This window comes from Scyliorhinus canicula, chromosome 20 (assembly GCF_902713615.1).
Source record: "Scyliorhinus canicula chromosome 20, sScyCan1.1, whole genome shotgun sequence".
NCBI lineage: Eukaryota > Metazoa > Chordata > Chondrichthyes > Carcharhiniformes > Scyliorhinidae > Scyliorhinus > Scyliorhinus canicula.
In genome coordinates this window covers 74193252-74219342 of record NC_052165.1, presented here as the reverse complement: position 1 = coordinate 74219342, position 26091 = coordinate 74193252, and the positions used below count along the sequence as shown (strand labels likewise).

The following is a 26091-nucleotide window of genomic DNA, read 5'->3' as shown; positions in this document are numbered from 1 at the left end:
AGAGCAACCCACCTAGGCCCACACCTCGCCCTATCCCTGTACCCTCACCTATATCTTTGGGATGTTGGAGAAAACCGGAGTGCCCAGAGAAACCCACGCAGACACAGGAAAAACGTGCAAACTGCACAAAGACAGTCACCCAAGGCCAGAATTGAACCTGGGTCCCTGGCGTTAAGGCAGTAGTGCTAATCACTGTGCCATCCCCATTGCTAAATTCCTGCATTGGTAAATACAATAACGTTTGAAACAAAATAAATTAAAAAATATAAAATGAACATCCTAATATTTACTTAACACTGGCTCACTGACTCTCCTTGCTTGCCGAACCTTCCACTCTCCTTCCACACGTATGGCCACTGGCCCACCTGGTTGCTGTGGACCCTTCCTTACTCTGAACCTTCTGCCACTCCTTGGCACTTCCCATTCCTGAGCCCTTGCTGTGAGTGAGGGTTCTGGAGATGAGTGTCAACAGCCAGGAAGGACAGCTAAGGCTTGCAGGGGGTTAACCACAAGCTGGATGGTTGGCAGCAAAAGAGAGGGTTGGAGTGTGGCAGAGGCTGCAACTTAGAGGGTCGGTGGTGAGAGGGAGCAACAGAGACACTCCAAAATTGTGTCAATTGGGTGTCACACTCCTACCTCAGCTCTGACATGAAACAATTTTAAAACAAAACTCTCAACACTTAACTGACTGACGTTAGAGGAACAACTAAAAACGGGGGCTTGCGGCATTCATATAGAGCCATCGCAGCCTCAGGATGCCCAAAGTATTTTGCGGCCAATGAACCTTTCATTGAAGTATTGCCACTGTTATAATGTAGGAAAACACAACAAATCATTTGTCATTGATCCCACAGGCAGTAAAGAGATAAATAATCAGAGGATCTGTTTTTAGTGGATGTTGCTTGAGGGATAAATAATGGCCAAGACATTGGGAAACTCCCCTGCTCTTTGAAATAATGTCATGAGATCTTTTGCAACCTCCTGCGCGAGCAGATGGTGTCTTTGTTTAACAGCATATCTGGAAGACTGCACCTCAGATAATGCAGCACTCCCTATGTACTGCACTGCGTGTCGGTCTAAATTAAGTGTGAGACAAGTGTGCTGTCGCTGAGCTATGGCTGACAATATTAATTTGACTATATAATGCTTTTTTGTCATTCCTCAATATTTTATGCTTATCCGATACCTCAGTGTGAAGTAATAGTTGGACTGCTAATGAAATTCTTTTTGTAGTACCTTACTGCTCCAATAAAATAGCTGGTAATCTTGCTGTATTTTTAGTCTGATATTGAATTAATATATCAGCAGTTAAATTAACATGTAGTAATTCTTCCTTTGTATGAGATTTCTTAAACAATAATCCCTACTTTCTTCCTGCTCCAGAATTCTACGAAGAGGTTTTGTCCCTAGCATACAGCTTAACGTGCCAAGTAATATCTTCTAATATGTGGCAACTTCTTGGTGTTCTGTATGAAGTCCTTCAGCAAGACTGCTTTGAATATTTCACAGGTATTCACGGTTATTCCTTTGGATATACTTTTTTGGAAAAATCTTGTATGTTGCAATGAAAGGTTTCACTTTAAATATATAATTTATCTTTGGTAGAAGCACCCAACAAAGTAAAATCCGTGCGATGGAGGATTTGGATTCTTGGTAATCCCACGCTGCTAAACTTGACCAAATCCATTTGGTTGTCCTATGTTTTTAAGCAGATTGAAACCCTCTTGTGTGATAATCCCAACCCACTTTCCTTTCAGTGCTTATTTAAATGTGAGACATAAGCTAATAACACAGACGTGACCGGCCCATTGGCAGCTTCCCATGCTGGAACCATGTTTAATTCTAGGTAAGCAAGATTTACAGTTTAGGTGGGGTTATTGGATTGCGGGGATAAAGGGGGATAGGGTGGAGGTGTGGGGTTTAAGTGGGATGCTCTTTCATAGGGCTGGTGCAGACTTAATGGGCTTAGTGGCCTCCTTCTGCACTGTAAATTCTATGATTCAATGATTACTGCTGTCTTGTTGACAAACTAAGTTGGGTGTCAGAAATATAATGTTGCTTGTATTGAGCTTCGTGCAGGGTTTGATAAAGACCATGGGAAACTCATCTGGATTTGGGGCATGAACATGTCAAAGAAAAGTGACTCTCCAACTGAATGGAAGTGAGTTATGAGAAGGATATCCTAGAAGAGGGTTTCATTGAACTCTGCATCAATCTGCCATTAGTAATGTTGGTGTGTTTTGATGGTTCCACAGTATAACCAGTAACAACAGCCAATCAAATAATACATGGTGAATTTCACGTGGCATTTGCCCAAATTTGAAATTGTTGCTAAAAGATTGTGCAATCCTAACGTTAAAAAGATCAATGAAGATGTATTTCAGCTCGAATGAGGAAATCTTTATGCCATGAATATAAAAAGGTTCAGACCATATATGCCTTTTTTTTTAAATAAAATAAATTTAGAGTACCCAATTCTTTTTTTGGTTCGACCATAGTGGCATAACAGGCAAAATTCAATTGTATTGCTCTTTGGCGAGGGAACCCTGCAGTGCACCAGGGACTTAAACATATCCTGATAAGAACTTAGGAGAATGGAAAACAATGGGTAACACTACAGTGCACGGAGGACATTGACACTGGCTTCATGTGTTTGCTGACACCCTCCCTCAGCCCACCAGTGATGGCGGGCTTCAGCTTTTTCAGAATGTCTCAGTCCTGTCTTTGGAGGACCTCCCCTAACTGGTTCTCTCTGATCTTACAAACGCTGACTTCTTTGATCAAGCTGTTGGTGAGCCTTCTCAACATTTTTCTTCCTTTCTGCTACCTCTGAAGCATCCTGAAATATTCTTTTTGCATTTATATAGCAGCTTTCATGATTTCAAGACATCCCATAAAGAGAAAATTATTGCATGAGGTTTACAGAGAAATGTCAGGGGAATGGCATTAACTGAATTGCTCTCCAAGAGAGCTGGCACAAACATGACACTGAATGGCCTCCTTCTGCATTGAAACTATTTTATAATTATTGAGGGAGTGAGTGTATAGATTGGTTGTTAATGTAAAATGCTTAAACCGGAGAAATTCTATTATTTTGTCTTTCAGATATGATGCCTCTTTTGCACAATTATGTGACTGTGGACACAGATGCGTTTCTGTCTAATCCTAAAAACGTCGAGATTATTTACAACTTGTGTAAAAAGGTAAATTCTTAAGGCGGTTGCTAAAGAAAGATAGACTCTGCATTTCTGTAGCCCCTTTCACATCCTCAAATCACCCTACCAATTAATTATTTGAAAGTTTAGTCACTACTGTAATGCAGGAATAGATTTAGACAGTTTGTTTACATCAGGGCCACCTGAACAGCAATGAGATGAATGATCAGTGAATCTGCTTTAGGAACTGATGTTGCTCAGTACACCAGGAGAGCTTCATTGCAAAGTGCCATGGGACTTTGAAACTTATCAGAACATGGGGTTCTTGGCTCAATGTCCCATTTGGAAAAACAACAGCTGCAGTAACACATTTTCTAATTCCAATTTGTGATTCAAAAGAGGCCAGAATTGGAGGAGCATGATGGGGTGTGGGGGTCAGTGGGGTTAGAGGAGCCTGATAGGATGTGGGCGGGGATCAGTGGGGTTAGAGGAGTATGATGGGGTGTGGGGGGGGGGGGTCAATGGGGTTAGAGGAGCCTGATGGGATGTGGGTGGGGATCAGTGGGGGTTAGAGGAGTATGGTGGGGTATGGGCGGGGGTCAATGGGGTTAGAGGAGTATGGTGGGATGTGGGCGGGGGTCAATGGGGTTCGAGGAGTATGGTGGGATTTGGGGGGGTGTCAGTGGGGGTTAGAGGAGTATGATGGGATGTGGGGTGTGTCAGTGGGGGTTAGAGGAGTATGGTGGGGTGTGGGCGGGGGTTAATGGGGTTCGAGGAGTATGGTGGGATGTGGGGGGTGTCAGTGGGGGTTAGAGGAGTATGGTGGGGTGTGGGCGGGGGTCAATGGGGTTAGAGGAGTATGGTGGGATGAGGGTGGGGGTCAATGGGGTTCAAGGAGTATGGTGGGATGTGGGGGGGTGTCAGTGGGGGTTAGAGGTGTATGATGGGATGTGGGGAGGTGTCAGTGGGGGTTAGAGGAGTATGGTGGGGTGTGGGCGGGGGTCAATGGGGTTAGAGGAGTATGGTGGGATGAGGGCGGGGGTCAATGGGGTTCAAGGAGTATGGTGGGATGTGGGGGGGTGTCAGTGGGGGTTAGAGGTGTATGATGGGATGTGGGGGGGTGTCAGTGGGGGTTAGAGGAGTATGGTGGGGTGTGGGCGGGGGTTAATGGGGTTCGAGGAGTATGGTGGGATGTGGGGGTTGTCAGTGGGGGTTAGAGGAGTATGGTGGGGTGTGGGCGGGGGTCAATGGGGTTAGAGGAGTATGGTGGGATGAGGGCGGGGGTCAATGGGGTTCGAGGAGTGATGTGGGCGGGGGTCAATGGGGTTCGAGGAGTATGGTGGGATGTGGGGGGGTGTCAGTGGGGGTTAGAGGAGTATGATGGGATGTGGGGGGGTGGTCAGTGGGGGTTAGAGGAGTATGGTGGGGTGTGGGCGGGGGTTAATGGGGTTCGAGGAGTATGGTGGAATGTGGGGGGGTGTCAGTGGGGGTTAGAGGAGTATGGTGGGGTGTGGGCGGGGGTCAATGGGGTTAGAGGAGTATGGTGGGATGAGGGCGGGGGTCAATGGGGTTCGAGGAGTGATGTGGGCGGGGGTCAATGGGGTTCGAGGAGTATGGTGGGATGTGGGGGGGTGTCAGTGGGGGTTAGAGGAGTATGATGGGATGTGGGGGGGTGGTCAGTGGGGGTTAGAGGAGTATGGTGGGGTGTGGGCGGGGGTTAATGGGGTTCGAGGAGTATGGTGGAATGTGGGGGGGTGTCAGTGGGGGTTAGAGGAGTATGGTGGGGTGTGGGCGGGGGTCAATGGGGTTAGAGGAGTATGGTGGGATGAGGGCGGGGGTCAATGGGGTTCGAGGAGTATGGTGGGATGTGGGGGGGGTGTCAGTGGGGGTTAGAGGTGTTTGATGGGATGTGGGGGGGTGTCAGTGGGGGTTAGAGGAGTATGGTGGGGTGTGGGCGGAGGTCAATGGGGTTTGAGGAGTATGGTGGGATGCGGGGGGGAGGTTGTCAGTGGGGGTTGGAGGAGTATGATGGGATGTGGGGGAGGTTAGATCAGTATGATGGGGACTGGCCGGGGGGGGGGGGGGGGGGGGGGGGGGGGGTCGGGGGGGGTTAGAGGAGTATGATGAGGTGTGGGCGAGGAATGCACTGCCTGATTGTGTGGTGGACTTAAACTCAGTCAAGGCCTTCAAAAGGAATGGTGTAATTACTTGAAGAAGAAAAAATTGGAGGGAAAAGGCAGGAGAGTGGGACTTGGCAAATTGCTCCTGCGGAGTTCGAAAAAAAACTGTGTGGGTCAAATGACCTGTGCTGTTCTTCAATGATTCTATGAATGATCTTAATAAAGAGTGTTGCAGTTTTCAGTAAGTGCTAAAGGTGTTATTTATTTTATAGAAGGTGCCTGAGTCTTCACTTTGTTTCGGCACTGACTATGCAGTCACCAGATCTATATTTTTTAATGGGTTTGAAATCAAGCGAGTGTGTTTATTTTTTTAAGTCGCTGTTACCAAATGAATCTCTGGCCTTGCATTTAGCAAACCAGTAACCGTGTGATGTATTCTCAGGTCCTGACAGGGGATGCAGGGGAAGATGCAGAGTGCCATGCTGCAAAACTGCTTGAGGTGATCATTCTTCAATGTCAAGGGAAGGGCATTGACCAGGTAATGGATGGACTCCACATGCATGTACCTCGGGATAAAATCTCTAGCTTCAATTTCCACAGCAAAGGCAGGAGGTCATAGGAGGCCAGCCATTGTACTGCATAGGCTCGATCAACTGTTTCTGGCTGTAATCGATCCTCCCATAAATTATGGAGATGGTTAATTAATCCGTGGGTTTGCTCAGCACGAGGTCAGCATATTCTCTGTGCAGCATGCTGAATGGGCAGCTAACTCGGAAGTGTTGGATTAGTTTGCTCAGCAGAATTTTGTGGTTAATATGTAGAATCCCCAGCTCCCACCAACTGAGTGACCAACGAACCATTTTAGTTTTTGTTTTAGTTATTGTAATTTTAGCAGTTCATTTGTATCCTCATACCCAAGCTAATCCTCTTCACCACGCACTCACAGCATTCAGTATTGCAAAGGAGTATCTCGGGACCTCAGTTTTGTACAGTGTTGGATCCAGCTGTCGTAATGTACTCTCATGTCCTGACTCATGCATTATGTACTTAGATTAATGTTAGTACAATAGGTCCTGCCTGCTGGCTTGAATAAAGCTTAACCTGTTTCCTCTTGTAAGCGGGCATGTTTCTCTTGTGACTGGGATCTCGTGCTGTCTGAAAGTACCGGGTGCTTGTTAACTCTGACAGACTCGAGGCTAGATTTACATTTGCGGGTTAGCAAGCTAATTGTGGCTTTCGGTGTGGCATTCTGTGCTCCACATATCTTGCGCTATTATACAGTTCTCAATGTTTTCTGTAAAATTCCTGTAAATAGACTATTCGGAAGAAAGTTTAGAGTTGTGGTCTGGTTATCCCTTTTTTGGGGTTAAGATCCTCACTCTTCCTCCTCCATTTGTAAGCCAAAATCTTGCAAGCTTGACCCTGTGACATAAATTGTGCTGCATTGGTCTGAAACCTTTGAGAGCCCATCAGTTCGAAAATGGTTTTCACCAATGCACAAGTCTCACCACTGCAACCCGAACAGGCGCCGGAATGTGGAGACTAGGGGCTTTTCACAGTAACTTCATTGCAGTGTTAGTGTAAGCTTACTTTTGACAATGAAGATTGTTATTTGTTAGTTATTGAAGGCCCTGCTTTGTCTTGCTGTGGATTTTCCTGAGCAGCGCTCTCCCCAGCAGATTAGTTGTGAGATCCTGGCCTGTTTGTGTCTCTGGCCCTCTCTTCCTTATTATAAAACGATCCATTTTAAATTCTTATGCAATTAAATAATGGTAAGTATTCATTTAATTCCTGAGGTTTATTTTTTATAAACTTCTTACGCACATCAGGTGAGCCTCACTGCACTACTCCATCCGTGACATGGTGAGAATGTTCAGCCAATGATGCCTGGACCTGCTCTTTGAAAGAGCTAACCAGTTAATCCCACTTCTGAGTACTTCTTCCATAGCCACGTACACCATTTTGAGTACTTATCCAGTTCTTGGTGAAATTAATTTAGATCTGCTCCCACCACCCTTTCAGCCAGTCAAGAAGATTGGTATCCGGAAGAGCGTACGATTTGACAGGAAAACTTGTATTTTCTCACTGTTGGTATTAAAAGTTAAAATGACCAAGCATAGTTTGTGTTACCCCTCTGCTCCACGAGAGTTCACAAGTGACACGATACACAAACTACACTCGACTTATCGTATTCCCTTAAAGACTCTTTATTTGTCACACAGACTTCAAACTCGATAAATAGACTCTTTAATCAGTGAATGTCACTTAACTCTTTAACTCAATATACTATTTAAAGTTACTGAAATCACCGAAAATTCAAATATCTGATCAATGACTGATCAGGCTCTTCTCCGCGGGTACTTCACTGATCTCTGAGTCCCTGACTCGGGGTCTTCTTCTGCGATGGTTGTTCCCAGGATTGTCGCTCCTGAGGCTCCAATCTCCCGTTTCTTGCCCTTCTCAAATGTTCGATGACGTATATGTAAGACCCTCGTGTGGCTAAGCTCATTCTTCTTCCACGAGTCTAGTAAACAGGTCACATGTGTTTCATTGTTCCCTAAGCAGTTTCCCATCTAACAACCTTGGAACCACAAAGGTCAGGTGACCCTCTTGCTCAAGGTCTGGAAATGTCTGGTGTTGTCTCATTTCAACGTCCCTTCCCTCTTCTCGCTTTATGTTGCTGTCTTTTGCTCATGACCTTTCTTGTGGTTCACCATGTTAGGTCTTGTGTCTGGGTACTTATGGTTTCCATCATTGTGCACTTTTTGTTATTCACGCGTGTCCGAATATTTCTTTACTTTACCAAATTTTCCGGCCACATTGGTCCTATTAACCAAATTGCAGGGAGGTGATGATATGGTGGTAATGTCACTGGGCTGATAATCCAGAGGCTAAAACTGGGGACACGAGTTCAAATCCCACCATGATGGAATTTAAGTTAAATTAATAAATTGCTAATTCAAAGCATGTCTAACAGTGACCACAAAACTATTGTTGAATGTCATAAAAACCTATCTGGTTCATTGGTGCATTTTGTGGAAAGAAATCTGCCGTCCTTAGTTGGTCTGACCTGCATTTAACTGCAGACCCACGGCAACATGGTTGATTTTTAATTGCCCTCTGAAATGGGCCTACTAGTTTCTCCTTGCCAACATCTGACGGCTTGTGTCAAAATTAGTAGAACTGTCCCACACACTAGTCAAGTAACAGCATGACATCGCCATACTCTCAGAATTATACCGTACAGAAATGTCCAAGGCACCAGCATCACCATTGTTGAGTATGCCCTGTCCCAGCACCAGGACAAACCCACCAGAGGTGGCAGCACAGTGATAAATTTCCTTGACTATGCCCTCACCAATCTACCTGTCGGAGATGCATCTGATCATGACAGAACTAAAATCATAAACAAAGCAGTATAAAGATGATTTTGTATGGTATAGCTTTATTGATTGTGTCAACGCAAATCATGATGCAAAACCCATGTGGGTTATATACAGAGAAGTACTGGCAAATGAAAGTTTAACGGCATTTGAAAAACCTCTTGATTTTTTTCAACGGATGAAGTGAGAACTAAATCATCAGCTGAAGTCCATAGCAGAAACGTAACATTGAATTACAAAACCAGTGAGATCGTGCGGACCAAGCACGCTCACTTGTCACATTAAAGGTAAGTAAAAATGGCGGGTCTTGAAGTTCGGGCGGCTAGGATCACGATGGCCAGCCAGCGTGTGGCACGAAGGATGGCCAGTTGGTAAATATGGGTCCCGGGCAAAAAAGTTTGAATAACACTGCTTTAAAATCATCTTTATACTCCTTTATTCCTGATTTTGGCTTCTTCTTAATGGGCTGTTCACCAGAGGCCCTGCTTTGTCTTGCTGTGGATTTTCCTGAGCAGCGCTCTCCCCAGCAGATTAGTTGTGAGATCCTGGCCTGTTTGTGTCTCTGGCCCTCTCTTCCTTATTATGAAACGATCCATTTTAAATTCTTCAGTCCTGTTGCTTGCTTGCTGCTAACAAAATGGAGGAATCTCTCTTCAGCCCAGAACAATGACCTGCTCTCTGCCACCGCTCCAGGCAGGCAGACTCCATCGATTAATTTTTTAAAAATCTGCTCCTGGGACAGCGCGCTGTCAGGAGGAGGCGATCTTTCCCGCTGGGCTCTGGGCCTGCGCACTGCTGAGGGGGAAAGCATATGCAGGACGACCGGCATTCTGAAAGCTGGTCGTAGCTGGCATATTTAAAAGCTAGTGGCAACTGTTGGGCACTAATTCCCACGCGACCCTCCTGACCCCTGCCTGTGACCCAACCGCAGGTCGCGACTCTGAGTTTGAAAATGACTGTTCTACAAAATGCACTGCAGCAGCTCACTAAGGCTCCTTCAACAGCACCTTCCAAACCCATGATCTCGGCCACCTAGAAGGACAAGGGCAGTTGATGCATCGAAGACTGCCATCTGCAAGTTCCCCTGAAAGCCAGCTTCATCTTGACTTGAAACTCTAATCATCATTTCTTCACTGGATCAAAATCCTAACACTCTCATCCTAACAACACCACATGACCTGAAGTGGACCAAGAAAGTGACTCATATACTTTGTGGCTGTTCATATTGTAACCCATTCAACGAGCATTGGCAAGCTATTCAGCTATGGCTGCATCATAGCCAAGTCCTGATCACCATTCAGTGATTACATACTGTAAAGTGTGTGCACATATTGGCTTAGGACATACTTGAGCTGGGAGAGTGGTAGTTCAACTCGGTCAAGGCTTACGTATAAAGGGCGCAATTCTTTTTTTAAATAATTTTTACGGGATGTGAGTGTGGCTGGCTGGGCCAGCATTTATTGCCCATCCCAAACTGCCCTCCATTTTAGAGGGCATTTGAGAGTCAATCACATTGCTGTGGATCTGGAGCCACATACAGTCCAGACCAGGTAAGATCTGCAGATTTCCTTGTTTAAAGGACATCGGTGAACCAGGAGGATTTTTAAGTCATTGAACAGTCAGTGCAGAATCGAAGGGATGAAATTTTTTTGTTTTTTTTTTTAATATAGAAAAGCGGCAGCTCGCGTACAGCCTGAAAATTCTAAACAAAGAATGTTTTCTCTGTCTCATTAGTGTATTCCATTGTTTGTTGAAGCAGTCCTGGAGCGACTAACTCGTGGAGTTAAAACAAGTGAACTGCGGACCATGTGTCTTCAGGTGGCCATTGCGGCCCTTTACTACAGCCCCATGCTACTTATGAATACCTTGGAAAACATTTGCTTTTCACACAGTGCGGAGCCTATCACATCACAGTTTATTAATCAGTGGATGAATGACACGGATTGTTTTCTTGGGTAAGCAAATCCTTTGGTCAGGCAAATAGCCAGTGTGTTTCTCCGCTGCATTTCAGGAACCTGCTGCAAATTGCAACACGAGGTGCTCACACGAGGTTGAGTACCCTACATAAAGTCATGAAAAAGGGCAGCAATATTCTGGATTTTGTTAATTAATAGTTGAACAGAGTACACTAGTAATTATGCAAAAACATTGGTTGCTGAGGGTACAAACTGACTGCTGTTTTCAGCACAACATCATCAAAAGGACATTGAACCCGTGTCTGCATCATGTCCAGTATAGAATCACCAGGATTATTGTTGAGGTTGAGAAATGGTCACTATTAGAAAATACCAGGAGTAGCGTGAGGGGAGAAAGCTAAGGGATGACTTAATACAGGTTTTAAAATGTGAAGAGTTTTGCCCCGGTGCTTAAGGAAGGATTATGCCCTTTACTGGGGGAGCAAATGGAAGTCTGGGTTGCTGGTTTGGGTTGTGCTGATAGAGCACCTGGGCCAACAACCGATCCTTTCTCTGCAGGTCTGGGGTCAGGAGGCCATTGGTAGTAGGCAAGGCTGCTGACCTGTTCTTTTGAGTGCCCCGTTCCTGAAATGGGTTAACGTGAAGTGTGCAGTGCTGCGAAACCGCAAAGGAGCAAAAAAAGCAGGACCGCATCCAGTGCCTCAATTTTCCACCAGTTTTCATTATCTGTTAGATAGAGGTCTGCTCCACTTAATGATTGTTTCTTTATAATGGGATGATGTGGAAAAATGTAATACTGTAATGAGAGGAGTATCTGAATTGTTCTTTGGCACACAGCATGTAAGTTATTTTATTTTTCATTTACAGTATTTTATCATTTGTGTTGTCTATGTTGTGTGACAACAGTGAACCTTGGTAATTGCAGCAGTAGTGATACATCAGCAAGGAAGATGATCACAAGGTTTTACAATGCTCAGACAATTAGTGAGGTTGTCATTGCTTGCTTCATTTATTTTAAATGTTTTAAAAGAAAATGATTCAATTGAGTGCAAGATTATCTGCCTGTACTGGGTTTAGTAATTTGTTCTGACTGCAGTTTAATGCCTCTGCTTTAATTGCTTCTACTACCAGGCTTCATGACCGGAAGGTCTGTATCATTGGTCTGAGCACGTTAATGGAAATGCAAAACAGACCAGATGCTGTGGATGCCGTGGCGACTCAAATTCTACCTTCATTGCTGCTTCTCTTCCTTGGCCTAAAGCGAGCGTATGCAAGCAGAGCTCCTAATGACCTGAATGAGAATGGAGAAGAGGAAAATGAGGATAATGAAGAAAATGGTCTTTTATTTTGTGTTATACATTTACTTTATAATGAATATAGATCCTTCTGTGTGTGTGTGTGCGCGCACTTGTGGGGGTGTGTGTGCGTGCGCTTGTGGGGGTGTGTGTGCGCGCGCTTGTGGGGGTGTGTGCGCGCTTGTGGCTGTGTGCGCGCGAGCTAGTGTGCGCGCGCTGGGTTATGTGCGCGTGCCAGCTGGGTTGTTGTCATGTGAGAGTACCTTTAAGAAATGGGTGTTAATCAATAGCTGCAGTGATGTCAGTCTGGGTGGAGCTGGGCTGTCAGCTTTACTTTCGCTTTGGGCTGAAAGCTACAGGGTGTGTTTAGTTTCGTTTTGAGAGCTGAATAGCTGCAGAAAAAGCAAGCAGCTGTGTAAGGATCTCTCTGCAATCCAAAGGCTGCCTCCAGATCATTTGAGTGATTTCAAAGTGATAACTGCTCTCAGTAGAGAATTTAAAGCTGATCTCTGTGTTTAAAAAGGGTCTTTTGTCTTATGGATGTTAGAAGGAAAGATTAAGGGTTACTTTGGGGATGATTGGTGTTGATAGTTGTTAAGATGTTTACTGTGGGTTTATAAAATGTTAACTGGTTTCATAAATAAACATTGTTTTAATTTTAAAGTAGTTTAGCTCTGTGATGTACCACACCCGTAAAGTAGGACCACAATCTATTAAAGGTGTGAGTGTGCGCACACTTGGGTGTGAGTGTGTGCGCGCTTGGGTGTGTGTGCACGCGCTTGGGGGGGTGTGTGTGGGCCTGCAGGTGTGTGGGCGTGCAGGTGCATGTGTATGGGCGCACGCATGTGTGGGCGCGGGTACACGTGTGTGTGTGCACATGTGTGGGTGCTACAGTGATCTGCTATAGTTCTTTTGCACGGATTGGCACAAGTTTGCAGAGCGAAGTGATTTTCTTCTGTGCCATAAGATTCTGTGACTGAAGCCCTTGAAGTTCTGGAGGAATGAGGACATTGTGACATACTGGCAGGGTGGTGAATTGTGAGTTAGATAAGTATGCCTAGCATTATGTCCTGAGCAACCATGACCTCTTCAATTTTTCTTGATTGTTTTTTGGTGTTGAGGAATTTCCAGATTACCTTGAAATTGGCTGGTATTTGCTCTCTCCATTTTTCTAACATTACCAGTGGTTGGAAATTGTCAAGTCTGGTGGATGGAGTGAATATTGTCCACTTTATTTTCCCCTCACCTCTTCGAATGTTGGTATCAGTTAAATCAACACACAATCAAATCTGGCACTTTCTGGTCATTGTGGCTTAGTTACAAAGGAATCATTATTTTCCCTTCCTTTGAGTTTTCTCCTGCGTGTGTTGATTCCTTTTCTATGATTCTACTGATCAGAGTTGAGTTCCCGGTAATTTGCTCGAGTGGCCATCATTCACATTTGGTCCTTTATGAGTCATTAGAGCATTAAAACTTGGGTGTCTGGGGTTTAGAGGACCGTAGCCAAGCCCAATCATGACCTTGCAAGATAATTATACATGTTTCCACCATGGATTTCTATAAAAGCAACCAGGCATAGAAATTCAGGAGTACTGTGATGTCCCTCCAACACCAAGCTCAGCACAGATGGGGGATTGAAATTCAGATATCTTGATTTCTGCAGATTAATTTCTCCTGGTTAAACTGGTATATCAGTAGAACAACTGAGCCCTTTTCTTGACCCTTATTTCTCCTTTAGCTGCTCGTGTTTTTAAAGGAAGTAAAGTTCCTTTCTAAGATGTAGTTTTCACTTTCAGAAGAGATTCCAAGCGATGAAGATGACATCCGTGAAGCAGGGCAGCAGTACCTGGAGATGCTGGACCAACATCAGGTGCAGGAAGATGAGGAGGAGGAGGATGATGATGAAGATTGGGATGAAGATGGGTTAGAAGAAACTGCCCTGGAAGGGTTCTCTACGGCTCTGGATGAGGATAACAGTGTTGATGAATACCAGATTTTTACATCAGCACTGCTAAGTACGTGTTCTCGAACAATTTGCATGCCCAAATGTTAATGCTGAAACTTAACCATTTACGTAAATGTGGTTTGATGGGAGAGTGGGTCATAATTCCAATCCATGCAACGCAACACTCTGGGTTTTATGCTGCTCATAAAACATGAGCATTGCATGGATTGTCTTCCGGGCAACCGTTGATGTGTTTCACGCATGGAAGTGACTTTTGTTTTATAACGAAATTTGCTTGTATATCAGCACATGTTAGCAATTTTGATGTATTCTCATTGCAAACAAAAATGGAGCCAGAGAGAAGGGAACCCTTTTGAGTGTAGCAAACCTATCTCTCAACTGCGGATTTTTGATCAGGACATCCTGCTACTAAGTAAAACCATTGTGAAAATAGGAGGCAAAAGTCTTAAATTGCGAAATGCACAGACATACAGATTTTCTGTCAGATTACACTTCTGGAGGGTGGTGCAGTGGTTCGCAATGCTGCCTCATGGTGCTGGGGCCCCGGGTCACTGTCTGTGTGGAGTTTGCTCATTCTCCCCGTTTCTGCATGGGTCTCATCCCCACAAGCCAAAGATGGGCAGCACGGTAGCACAGTGGTTAGCACAGTTGCTTCACAGCTCCAGGAACCCAGGTTCGATTTCCGGCTTGGGTCGCAGTCTGCGTGGAGTCTGCAAGTTCTCCCCGTGTCTGCGTGGGTTTCCTCCCACAAGTCCCGAAAGACGTACTGTTAGATGATTTCGGCATTCTGAATTCTCCCTCAGTGTACCCGAACAGGTGCCGGAATGTGGCGTCTATTGGATTTTTGCAGTAACTTAATTACAGTGTTAATGTAAGCCTACTTCTGACAATAAAGATTATTATGTGCAGGGTAGGTGGATTGGCCATGCTAAGTTGCCCCTTAATTGGAAAAAAAAAGAATTGCGTATTCTAATTTTTTTAAAAATACAATTCTTCCATCAGAATTTGAGAGGTGAGTGAAGGAAAAAAGAGAAATTTAAACTGTAATAGGTCCAATCATTGTGACTTCTCTTTTTGAACCTTTTTGTAAACAGGGTATATCTGTACTAATACAATTAGCACCATGTCAATATGATGGGCATTGCAGAGAAGTTTGTTTGTTCTATAATCTGGAGTTTTCTTTTAATTGTTGCAGGGGTACAAAGTAGGGATGCGGTGTGGTACCAGACTCTCACTGCCCCTTTGAGTGAGGACCAGAGAAAACAGTTACAGGAAATCTTTACACTGACAGAACAGCGGAAGAACGCAGCAGGTTAGTCCCAAGCGCAGGGCTATGTATTTTTTTGCAAGTGTAACTTGGCGACGGTGAGAATATTCCACTCTCCCTTTCACCACCCACCGCAAGCTTTAAATGTGCACCTTTAGTTAATGACAAGCAAGTTTTTGCAGTACTGCTCATCACCTGCTGATGGCACTAGTGGACTTGATCCTCTGAGAATGAAAGTTGAATTTCAGTGTCAAATTGGATAAGCATTGCCTCTCAGCATTGCGGGGACCTGGAATTAGGCTGAATTAGCTGAAATGCTACTTTCTTCATAAACACCCAGGGAAATCTTAAAAATTTACACCACTGAAACAGACTAGTTGACCCAACTGATCTATGCTAATGCTCAACAAAAGTCTCCTCCAACTCCCCTTCCTCACACACCATCAAAATATCCTTCTATTCACTTATCCCGTGTGTTTATCCAGCTCATGATCAAACGCATCTGTACCATTCACCTCAACTACTTATGGGTCATGAGTTCCACAGGAAATGTTAATGCATAGTCCACAAAATTGGAAGTTGTGTGACTTAAATTCAGGTACATTGCATGACCATAGGCCCCCCAATAGCAGCAGAGATGTGGAGGAACAGATTGGGAAACAGATTCTGGAAAGGTGCAGAAGTCACAGGGTAGTAGTCATGGGCGACTTCAACTTCCCAAACATTGAGTGGAAACTCTTTAGATCAAATAGTTTGGATGGGGTAGTGTTTGTGCAGTGTGTCCAGGAAGCTTTTCTAACACAGTATGTAGATTGTCCGACCAGAGGGGAGGCCATATTGGATTTAGTACTTGGTAATGAACCAGGGCAGGTGATAGATTTGTTAGTGGGGGAGCATTTTGGAGGTAGTGACCACAATTCTCTGACTTTCACTTTAGTAATGGAGAGGGATAGGTGCGAGCAACAGGGCAAGGTTTATAATTGGGGGAAGGGTAAATATAATGCTGTCAGACAAGAATTGAAGTGCAGAAGTTGGGAACATAGGCTGTCAGGGAAGGACACAAGTGAAATGTGGAACTTGTTCAAGGATCAGGTACTGCGTGTCTTTGATATGTATGTCCCTGTCAGGCAGGGAAGAGATGGTCGAGTGAGGGAACCATGGTTGACAAGAGAGGTTGAATGTCTTGTTAAGAGGAAGAAGGAGACTTATGTAAGGCTGAAGAAACAAGGTTCAGACAGTGCGCTGGAGGGATACAAGATAGCCAGGAGGGAACTGAAGAAAGGGATTAGGAGAGCTAAGAGAGGGCATGAAAAATCTTTGGCGGGTAGGATCAAGGAAAACCCCAAGGCCTTTTACACATACGTGAGAAATATGAGAATGACTAGAGTGAGAGTAGGTCCGATTAAGGACAGTAGCGGGAGATTGTGTATTGAGTCTGAAGAGATAGGAGAGGCCTTGAACAAGTATTTTCTTCAGTATTTACAAATGAGAGGGGCCATATTGTTGGAGAGGACAGCGTGAAGCAGACTGATAAGCTTGAGGAGATACTTGTCAGGAAGGAAGATGTGTTGCGCGTTTTGAAAAACTTGAGGATAGACAAGTCCCCCGGGCCTGACGGGATATATCCAAGGATTCTCTGGGAAGCAAGAAATGAAATTGCAGAGCCGTTGGCAATGATCTTTTCGTCCTCGCTGTCAACAGGGGTGGTACCAGAGGATTGGAGAGTGGCGAATGTCGTGCCCCTGTTCAAAAAAGGGAATAGGGATAACCCTGGGAATTACAGGCCAGTTAGTCTTACTTCGGTGGTAGGCAAAGTAATGGAAAGGGTACTGAGGGATAGGATTTCTGAGCATCTGGAAAGGCATTGCTTGATTAGGGATAGTCAGCACGGATTTGTGAGGGGTAGGTCTTGCCTTACAAGTCTTATTGAATTCTTTGAGGAGGTGACCAAGCATGTGGATGAAGGTAAAGCAGTGGATGTAGTGTACATGGATTTTAGTAAGGCATTTGATAAGGTTCCCCATGGTAGGCTTATGCAGAAAGTAAGGAGGCATGGGATAGTGGGAAATTTGGCCAGTTGGATAACAAACTGGCTAACCGATAGAAGACAGAGAGTTGTGGTGGATGGCAAATATTCAGCCTGGAGCCCAGTTATCAGTGGCGTACCGCAGGGATCAGTTCTGGGTCCTCTGCTGTTTGTGATTTTCATTAACGACTTGGATGAGGGAGTTGAAGGGTGGGTCAGTAAATTTGCAGATGATACGAAGATTGGTGGAGTTGTGGATAGTGAGGAGGGCTGTTGTCGGCTTCAAAGAGACATAGACAGAATGCAGAGCTGGGCTGAGAAGTGGCAGATGGAGTTTAACCCTGACAAGTGTGAGGTTGTCCATTTTGGAAGGACAAATCTGAATGCGGAATACAGGGTTAATGGTAGGGTTCTTGGCAATGTGGAGGAGCAGAGAGATCTTGGGGTCTATGTTCATTGTTCTTTGAAAGTTGCCACTCAAGTGGATAGAGCTGTGAAGAAGGCCTATGGTGTGCTAGCGTTCATTAGCAGAGGGATTGAATTTAAGAGCCGTGAGGTGATGATGCAGCTGTACAAAACCTTGGTCAGGCCACATTTGGAGTACTGTGTGCAGTTCTGGTCACCTCATTTTAGGAAGGATGTGGAAGCTTTGGAAAAGGTGCAAAGGAGATTTACCAGGATGTTGCCTGGAATGGAGAGTAGGTCATACGAGGAAAGATTGAGGGTGTTAGGCCTTTTTCTCATTAGAACGGAGAAGGATGAGGGGCGACTTGATAGAGGTTTATAAGATGATCAGGGGAATAGATAGAGTAGACAGTCAGAGACTTTTTCCCCGGGTGGAACACACCATTACAAGGGGACATAAATTTAAGATAAATGGTGGAAGATATAGAGGGGATGTCAGAGGTAGGTTCTTTACCCAGAGAGTAGTGGGGGCATGGAATGCACTGCCTGTGGTAGTAGTTGAGGTCGGAAAATTTATGGACCTTCAAGCGGCTATTGGATAGGTACTTGGATTAGGGTAGAATAAGGGAGTGTAGGTTAACTTCTTAAGGGCAGCACGGTAGCATTGTGGATAGCACAATTGCTTCACAGCTCCAGGGTCCCAAGTTCGATTTCGACTTGGGTCACTGTCTGTGTGGAGTCTGCACATCCTCCCCGTGACTGCGTGGGTTTCCTCCGGGTACTCCGGTTTCCTCCCACAGTCCAAAGATGTGCAGGTTGGGTGGATTGGCCATGACAAATTGTCCAAAATTCTATGATTAACCTAGGACAAAAGTTCGGCGCAACATCGTGGGCCGAAGGGCCTGTTCTGTGCTGTATTTCTCTATCTATCTCTATCTATGACTGATTGCAAAGGTACCGTGGGCGATTACTGTAAATGTGTGATATGCAAGGTGCTATGTTTGAAAAGTTGAACAAGCTTTTCATTGCCATAGGGTACAACAAAGCAGAAATGGTGTCCAGGGGAAATGAACAAGATACCTATTCACTGTATAGCTGAATTTCAGTAATGCTGCACTAGTTTTCTTGTTAATGCTCTTTGGATGAGGGTTTTCTGAATAAAAGACTGTTCGGAATAGTCCAAAACCCGAAATTCCGAATTGTGGATATTGTGCTTCCGGTGGTGTAATGTAAGGGGAAGACGGGCACAAGGTGGATTCCGCTGGTGTACTGGACTTTCTGCCCTTTTTCTTAATGCCATAGATTGTTTACTCCGTGAAACACACACAGTTATTCTAATAAAGGTCATGTATGACTGAAATGCCCAAATAAATCGGGGGAGAAAGAAGGCCTCGAGCAGAAACCCGTCGACAGAGTCTGAGGCAATTTCTTGTTCTCCATCCACTCCACTAACGGCCGAGGTGCTTTCTAATACCTTGGCGAAAGAATTTGAAAAGCACCGTCGAATTGTGTTGAAAGACCCCAAGAAATAAATTAGAGAAGCCTTGCCTCCCATTCGAGCAGCTCTGGGGAAAACCAATAAACCGTTGAAGCTCAGGGAGCCGCGATCAAAGATATGGAGGTAGCCTTATTGGGCCTCAGCGATCGGATTGCCTCGCTGGAATTGGAATTGATTTCAGTGATCGAAACAAATAGCTCATTGAGAACCAAGACGAATTACCTCAAAATTATTTGGATTATGGGGTTTCTGGTAGAGATGGATGGTCCAAAACCCACAGAGTACTTCTCGGGCATGTTCAGTAAGGTGGTGGTGAGGGTGGATTCACAGCCCTCCTGAATTGGACTGAGCCCATTGTACTTTTCAGTTGAGGCCACACCCTGAAGATCACCATGTGCTGTGATAGTGAGGTTCCACAGCTTCAAGGGAAAGGAGAGGATTTTGTGATGGGCAAAGGAAAACCAGGAGTTTAAGTGGGAAGGCCTCTCCATCAGGTTCTATCAGGACATGAGTGCGGAGTAGCAAGGAAGAGGTCCATGTTTAACAAAGTCAAGGCCGTCCTGTATAAGAGTGAAGTCCAGTTTGGTTTGGTCTGCCCAGCTCAGTTCAGAGTAACTTTTGAGGAAAAAGACTATTTTTTCGACACGCTGGGAGAGCTCTTTCTTTAAAAACGCAAGTTGGGCATGTTGTAATTGGGATTTTGGTTCTGTTGATGGGCATATTGAGTTGTTACATTGTTGGGGTTTCTTGTTTTTTCTTGTTGGGGGCTGAGTTTTAATTCTTGTTTCGATTTGGAGTTTTAAAGTATGTGGAGTTCTGTTTGTTGTGATGTACAGATTCCTTTCAATGCACAAGGTGCATGGGGTTTTGGCATTTTGTTGTTTATATCTATTTTTCTTTTTTCCAGTCGGGTCTCCCTGCTAATTAAGGAATTGGTTAACGGGAGAGTTTTGAAGGGTTCGCTGCACTCATTATCGTAGCTTTTTTAGATAATGAGCTTACAGTTCTTGTTTGGGTTTGTTAGACGTAGGCTTTAGTAGTTTTGTTTGCCTCACTTCTATTTGTATTTGGGTGTGGTTGTATTCAAGGATGATGGTGTTAAGGATTGGTGGTAGATTGCTGGCGGTGTCTGTACATTTTTCTTTATCCAGTCTTTAGACTCCATTCTTGACTTTGACCACCAGTACTCGCTCGATCCTGCCCTGGAGTTGCTGGCACGTTGGAAAAAAATTACAAACACAGTTCAAACTATTGTCAACGCACAAGGGGCACGTTTTATGAATACGGGGAGAAAGCCGGTCATCTTTTGATTCACTAGCTTAAACAGCAGGCGGCCTTCCGGGAGACGCAATTGGAGCAGTGACCTCGTTCCACCCATCCTCGTCAGTTTTTTACTCTTTTTACCGCGATCATTATAGATCTCCTCCCGCGAATGGGTTGATCATATCTTGACTTTTTGGACGGCCTATCCATTCCAACTGTTGAGGTGGTGAGGAGCGGTGAGTTGGAATCCCCATGACACCTGTTACAAATTTTAAAATGTATTGGATTGATGCAATTTGGCAAAGCTCCTGGTCCTGATGGCTTTGGGATTAAATTTTATAAGACATTCTCGGAGTTGTGCCTTTAATTCTGGACATGTTCAATAATTCCCTCCCCAAGGGATTACTGCCCGCTACTCTCACTTAGGCTTCTGCCTCTCTGCTTCGTAAGAGGGACAAAGACCCAACAAGTGTGGTTCCTACCATCCTATTTTGCTTTTTAATCGCAGACGTCAAGTTACTTGTCAAGTTGCTGACAGTTCGGCTAGAACCTTATGTCCCAAATATAATCTAAGAAGATCAGATGGGCTTTGTGAAGGGCTGACAATTGGCGGCCAATATAGGTCGCCTGTTAAATGTTAAATGGAATAGTATGATATATAAGCCCCCCCTCCCCGTGTTCGTACGATTCTCCTGAAGTCTGAATATTTTCCTTTGAATAGGGGCATGAGGCAGGGCTGTCCACTGCCCCCACTCTCGTTCGGTCTGGCAATGGAGCTACTTGCTATAGCGCTGAGGTCCTCTGTTAAGTGGAAGGGGATTAATCGGGGAGGGGTGGAACATCGGGTGTGCCTTTACGCGGATGACCTACTTCTCTATGTTACGGACCCAGCGGACGACATAATGAAGTTGCTTAGCACTTTTGGCTCCCTCTCTGGGTTGAACCTGGGCAAAAGTGAATGTTCTTCCCCCGGGAGGAGAGCCAAATTGGGGATGTTACCATTCCACCTTGCCAAGACAAAAGCTTGCTATCTTTGGATCTGGGTGGCCCACAACTGGGCCTCGCTTCATAAATTAAATTACACCAGTCTGCTTAGTGTTATTAAGGCAGACTTGCAGAGGTGGAATGACCTCCTCCCTATCCCTGGCACGTTATATTTGCAATGTGGCATCAGGCACAAATGCTTTTAATTCCCCAAATCTTAAAAAACATGAATCATGGTGGTAGTTTTGATTACTTATTGTTTGCATCAAACTGCATGATTACTAGGGGAAAATTGCTGTATTGACATTCATGAATGGAGTCAAATTTATTTGACATTACGACAACAGCGGGAGTTGTTACAAAAATGATCTCGGACATGTTTCAGAATTCCATGAAAAGCACGGCACGGTGGCACAGTGGCTAGCACTGCTGCCTCAGAGCGCAAGGGACCTGGGTGACTGTGTGGAGTTTGTAAGTTTTTACATAGAATTTACAGTGCAGAAGGAGGCCACCCGGCCCATCGAGTCCGCACCGGCCCCTGGAAAGAGCACCCCACCCAAGGTCAACACCCCCACCCTATCCCCATAACCCAGCAACCCCACCCAACACCAAGGGCAACCTTGGACACTCAGGGCAATTTAACATGGCCAATCCACCTAACCTGCACATCTTTGGACTGTGGGAGGAAACTGGAGCACCCGGAGGAAACCCACGCACACACGGGGAGGATGTGCAGACTCCGCACAGACAGTGACCCAAGCCCGAATCGAACCTGGGACCCTGGAGCTGTGAAGCAATTGCGCTATCCACAATGCTACCGTGCTGCCCTGTTCTCCCCGTATCTGCGTGGGTTTCTTCTGGGTGCTCCGGTTTCCTCCCACAATCCAAAAATGTGCATGTTAGGTGGATTTGCCACGATAAACTGCCCCTTAGTGTCCAACGGTTAGGTGGAGTTACGAGGATAGAACGGCAATTGGGTCTAGGCAGCGTGCTCTTTCGGAGGGTAGGTGCAGACTCGATGGGCCAAATGGCCTCCTTCTGCACTGTAGGAATTCTATGATACAGTGAAATACGAGACATGTCTAGTGCTCCCTTAAATCTAGGAATAAGACTTAAGCTGGCATTGAAATTAGATTTTCCAGACTGGATTTTTGGGAGATGAACTGCGTTCTCACTTTGCTGTAATTTTTATTATCCAATTCTTTCCCGTTTCACAATTCAATTCTGTTTCATTTTTTATTTTCTTTTATTTCCTTAGAATCCAAGAAAATCGAAGGACAGGGTGGCTATAACTTTGACATGACTGCACCAGTTCCCACGGCGTTTAATTTTGGAGCAACTCCAGGGGGCAACTGATCTGCAGATGGCATTTTTATTAAACTTCAGGGCATCGTGAAAAAAATCTTCCACCCATCAGCATTACTGAAGCTGTCGGTAGACCTTCGGAACTGGTGTTGAACCCTTCCAGTGCTGGATCGTAACTCCATTGTCATTCGAGGGTCTTGTCGCTATTTCTTTTTTTTTCTCCCCTCAAGCGAACAGAGTGAAAATCATCTCTCCTCTACCACCCTCCTCCCCCTTCCCCTCGCCCACTCTGCAGGCACTACGGGAAAAGGTTTGGTTAACCACCACCTCTCAGGTTCCTAATATACAGGCATTTGACGGGTTAATAGAGATACATATAGTGCCTTCTGTCGCATGTTGGATTGCCTCAGATTTTAGTTTGGAAAGAAATGGCATGATTTAAAGAGAAGTGCTTTAACCATGTTTTTTTAATATTTACCAGAGATTTAAAACAAAAAATCTGCTTATTGCAGCTGTGCTATTTTTAAATTTCCGTGTGGTAACTGTTTTAACATTTTAAATATTATCCTTGGTGAAAAGCTGTCGGTTTCCGTGATTTGTGATAGCAGTGGTAGCCTAGGAATGAATAAATAAATTGCAAATCTGTTTAAAATTACGTGAAAATTCAGAAGTCTGTCTTGGCGGACAATTGCGATTCCTTTTTTCTGAAAGGGGGACAAATTTTAATAACTGTGCACAGTTGAAAAATATCAATATTCTGGCAGGATGTTTAGCTGTTGAATGGCGAGAGAGTTTTAGACTTTGAGATTTTAATTATTTTCTTGTTTATGTTCTATAAGGTATCAAATGCCCATCTGGGTAAAGCAAGAATTGTCACAGCCAATTACTGTACTTTTACATTGGTTCTTTGAGAGAGCTTGTGAGTTTTCATTCTCAGCTATTGGGTGCCTCAATAAAGCCTTTGGTTGAGCACATTTTTGTCCGAATGAATTGTATTTTGCTGAAATCTTAACAACAGGATTGCAAGCTTTGACTATTTTAGGGTAAATTGAGAAACCTAACTGAACAAGAAGCATTAGGGCATTTGGCTCCTCGAGCTCGCCTAAGCTCATGGTTGATCTGATAGTAACCTCAACTCTGAGTCCCGCTTACCACCAATAACTATCACCCCTTCGAATACTAAGAATCTATCCACCTCTGCCTTGAACATATTCAAAACTCTGCTTTCACTGCCTTTTCAGGAAGAGAGTTCCAAAGACTCACAAGTCCCGACCCTCTGAGTGAAAACATTTTGTCTCATCACCGTTTTAAATGAGCAATCCCTTATTTTTAAACAGTGACCTCTCGTTCTAGCTTCTACACAAAAGGAAACATCCTCTTCACATCCATCCTATCAAAACCCCTCACGATCTTGTATGTTTCAATCACATCACCTCTTCTTCTAAACTCCAGCGGGATCTGTCCAACCATTCCTCATAAGATATTCCGCTCGGTCCAGCTGTTGGCCTAGTAAACCTTCCCTGAACTGCTTTCAATACGTTTACACCCTTTCTTAAATGAGGTAACTACGACTGTACACAGTACCTCAGATATGGTCTCACTAGTGCCCTGTACAACTGAAGCACAACTTCCCTACTTTTGTATTCAACTCCCCTGGCAGTAAATGATAACATTCTATTAGCTTTTCTAATTACTTTCTGTACCTGTATACTAGCCTCGGCCACCCAGATTCCTCTGCACCTCAGCTCGCCATTTAGATAAAATGCTTCTCTTTTAATCTTCCTGCCAAAAGGGATTTCAACACCATTCACTTAACCTATCCGTGTCCCATTGTAGCCACCTTATGTCCTCTTCACAACTTACTTTCCTACCTGTCTGTGTCATTGCCATCCCATCCATCCCTTCATCCAGATCATTTATATAAATTGTAAACAGTTGAGGTCCAAGTGACAATCCCTTTGGCACACCCCTCGCTATATCTTGCCAACCTGAAAAAGACCCATTTATATCTACTCTCTGCTTCCTGTTAACCAGCCCATCTATCCATGTCCATATGTTTACCCACCCCCCCCCCTCCCCCCATACCAATGAGCCTCTATTTTCTGCAAAAACCTTTGATGTGGCATTTTATCAAATGCCTTCTGAAAATCTAAGTTCTGTACTTCCACCGGTTCCCCTTTATTCACAGCACATGTTACTCCCTCAAAGAGGTCATGGTCTATTGCGCTGGACATCATGAAGGTTCATGGCAAGGAGAAAGATGAGAGGAGAACTCACAAGGTGCACAAGTAAGCAAGAAAATCACCACAGGAACATTCGTGTAAGAAACCATTGATGACGGTTTAGACCAAAACTTTGAAGGTGAAGTAAGCACACTTCCACAATTTTAGGATGTAATCGGCAAATGTTATCTGGGAAACTCCAGAAAATCCAGGTTCTGAAAGATGACGGAACAAAATGCATGATATTGCTGATCAAGGAAATGCTGAGGAAAAGAAATCAAGACCGGAATTCTGCATTTGGGAGACGATGGGCGGGATTCTCTGTCCCATGTTTCTAGATAGTCTGATATTGTGTAAATAAAATTCTTCTGAGGCAATTAAAGCTTCAAATTTTAAATATCATTGTTTAAACATGAAAAATCAAAATTCCGACATGTTTTGGGTATTGACGATATTCTTGGTGCCATGGGAACCAGAAGGTTTGGGCATCATCAATGATTTTAGTGCTATGGTGAAGAACTGGGCTATTATTCAGTACCAAAATGTCGTCATCAGTTGTGGAATGAACCCTTTTAGCTTGTGGTTACAAATCCTTAGATCCCTCCATCTCTCTCTCTCTCTCCCTCTTTCTCTCTCCCTCTCCCCCCCCCCCCCCCCCCCCCCCCCCCCCCCCCCACGCCCAGCTCATAATGATGTGCAACAGATGGTGACTTTGAGCTACACTCGAGCTTACTATAAAAGGACATTGATCAGTAAAGGTAATGCAAAAGATGCCTCATTATATACTGGCTTACCTGTGTGCTGCATTGCGTTCTATCTGCTTTATTTTTTATTTATTCTTTCATGAGATATGGGTGTTACGATCAAGGGCAGCATTTGTTCTCCATCCCCGACTGGCCTTGAACAGACTCCCTGATGGACTATTCAAAGCGCAGTTAATAGTCAACCACATTTCTGAGATCTGGAGTCATACTTAGGCCAGACCAGGTAACGTCAGCAGATTTCCTTCCCTAAAGGACATTAGTGAACCAGATCGGTTTTTGTGACAATCGGTGGTCACTATTACTGAGACTGGCTTTTCCATTCTAGATTTTATTCATCAAATTTAAATTCCACCAGCTGCCATGGTGGGATTTGTACACTTGTCCTCAGCATTACCCTGGGCCTTTGGATTGCAATTGTAGTAACATTACCACTATGCCAACATCCTCCCTAGCAGAGGCTTTGGAGTAGGCCATTCACCCCTTCACACCTGCTTCGCCATTCGGTAAGAACATGGCTGATCT

At 44.6% G+C, this 26091-nt stretch overlaps 1 protein-coding gene across 3 annotated transcripts in view; it reads left to right on the top strand.

Moving 5' to 3' along the window:
- ipo8 (importin 8) overlaps positions 1–23557 on the top strand; it is a 115760-nt gene extending 92203 nt beyond the window's left edge. For all 3 annotated transcript variants that reach the window (XM_038781106.1, XM_038781107.1, XM_038781109.1), the window contains 8 exons: positions 1384–1509; positions 3106–3203; positions 5718–5813; positions 10393–10613; positions 11706–11911; positions 13666–13884; positions 15031–15147; positions 22537–23557. In XM_038781106.1, the coding sequence (XP_038637034.1) occupies positions 1384–1509; positions 3106–3203; positions 5718–5813; positions 10393–10613; positions 11706–11911; positions 13666–13884; positions 15031–15147; positions 22537–22634 (1181 nt within the window). In that variant the 3' untranslated portion in view covers positions 22635–23557. The remainder of the gene's footprint in view (positions 1–1383; positions 1510–3105; positions 3204–5717; positions 5814–10392; positions 10614–11705; positions 11912–13665; positions 13885–15030; positions 15148–22536) is intronic.
- The last annotated feature ends 2534 nt before the right edge of the window (positions 23558–26091 follow it).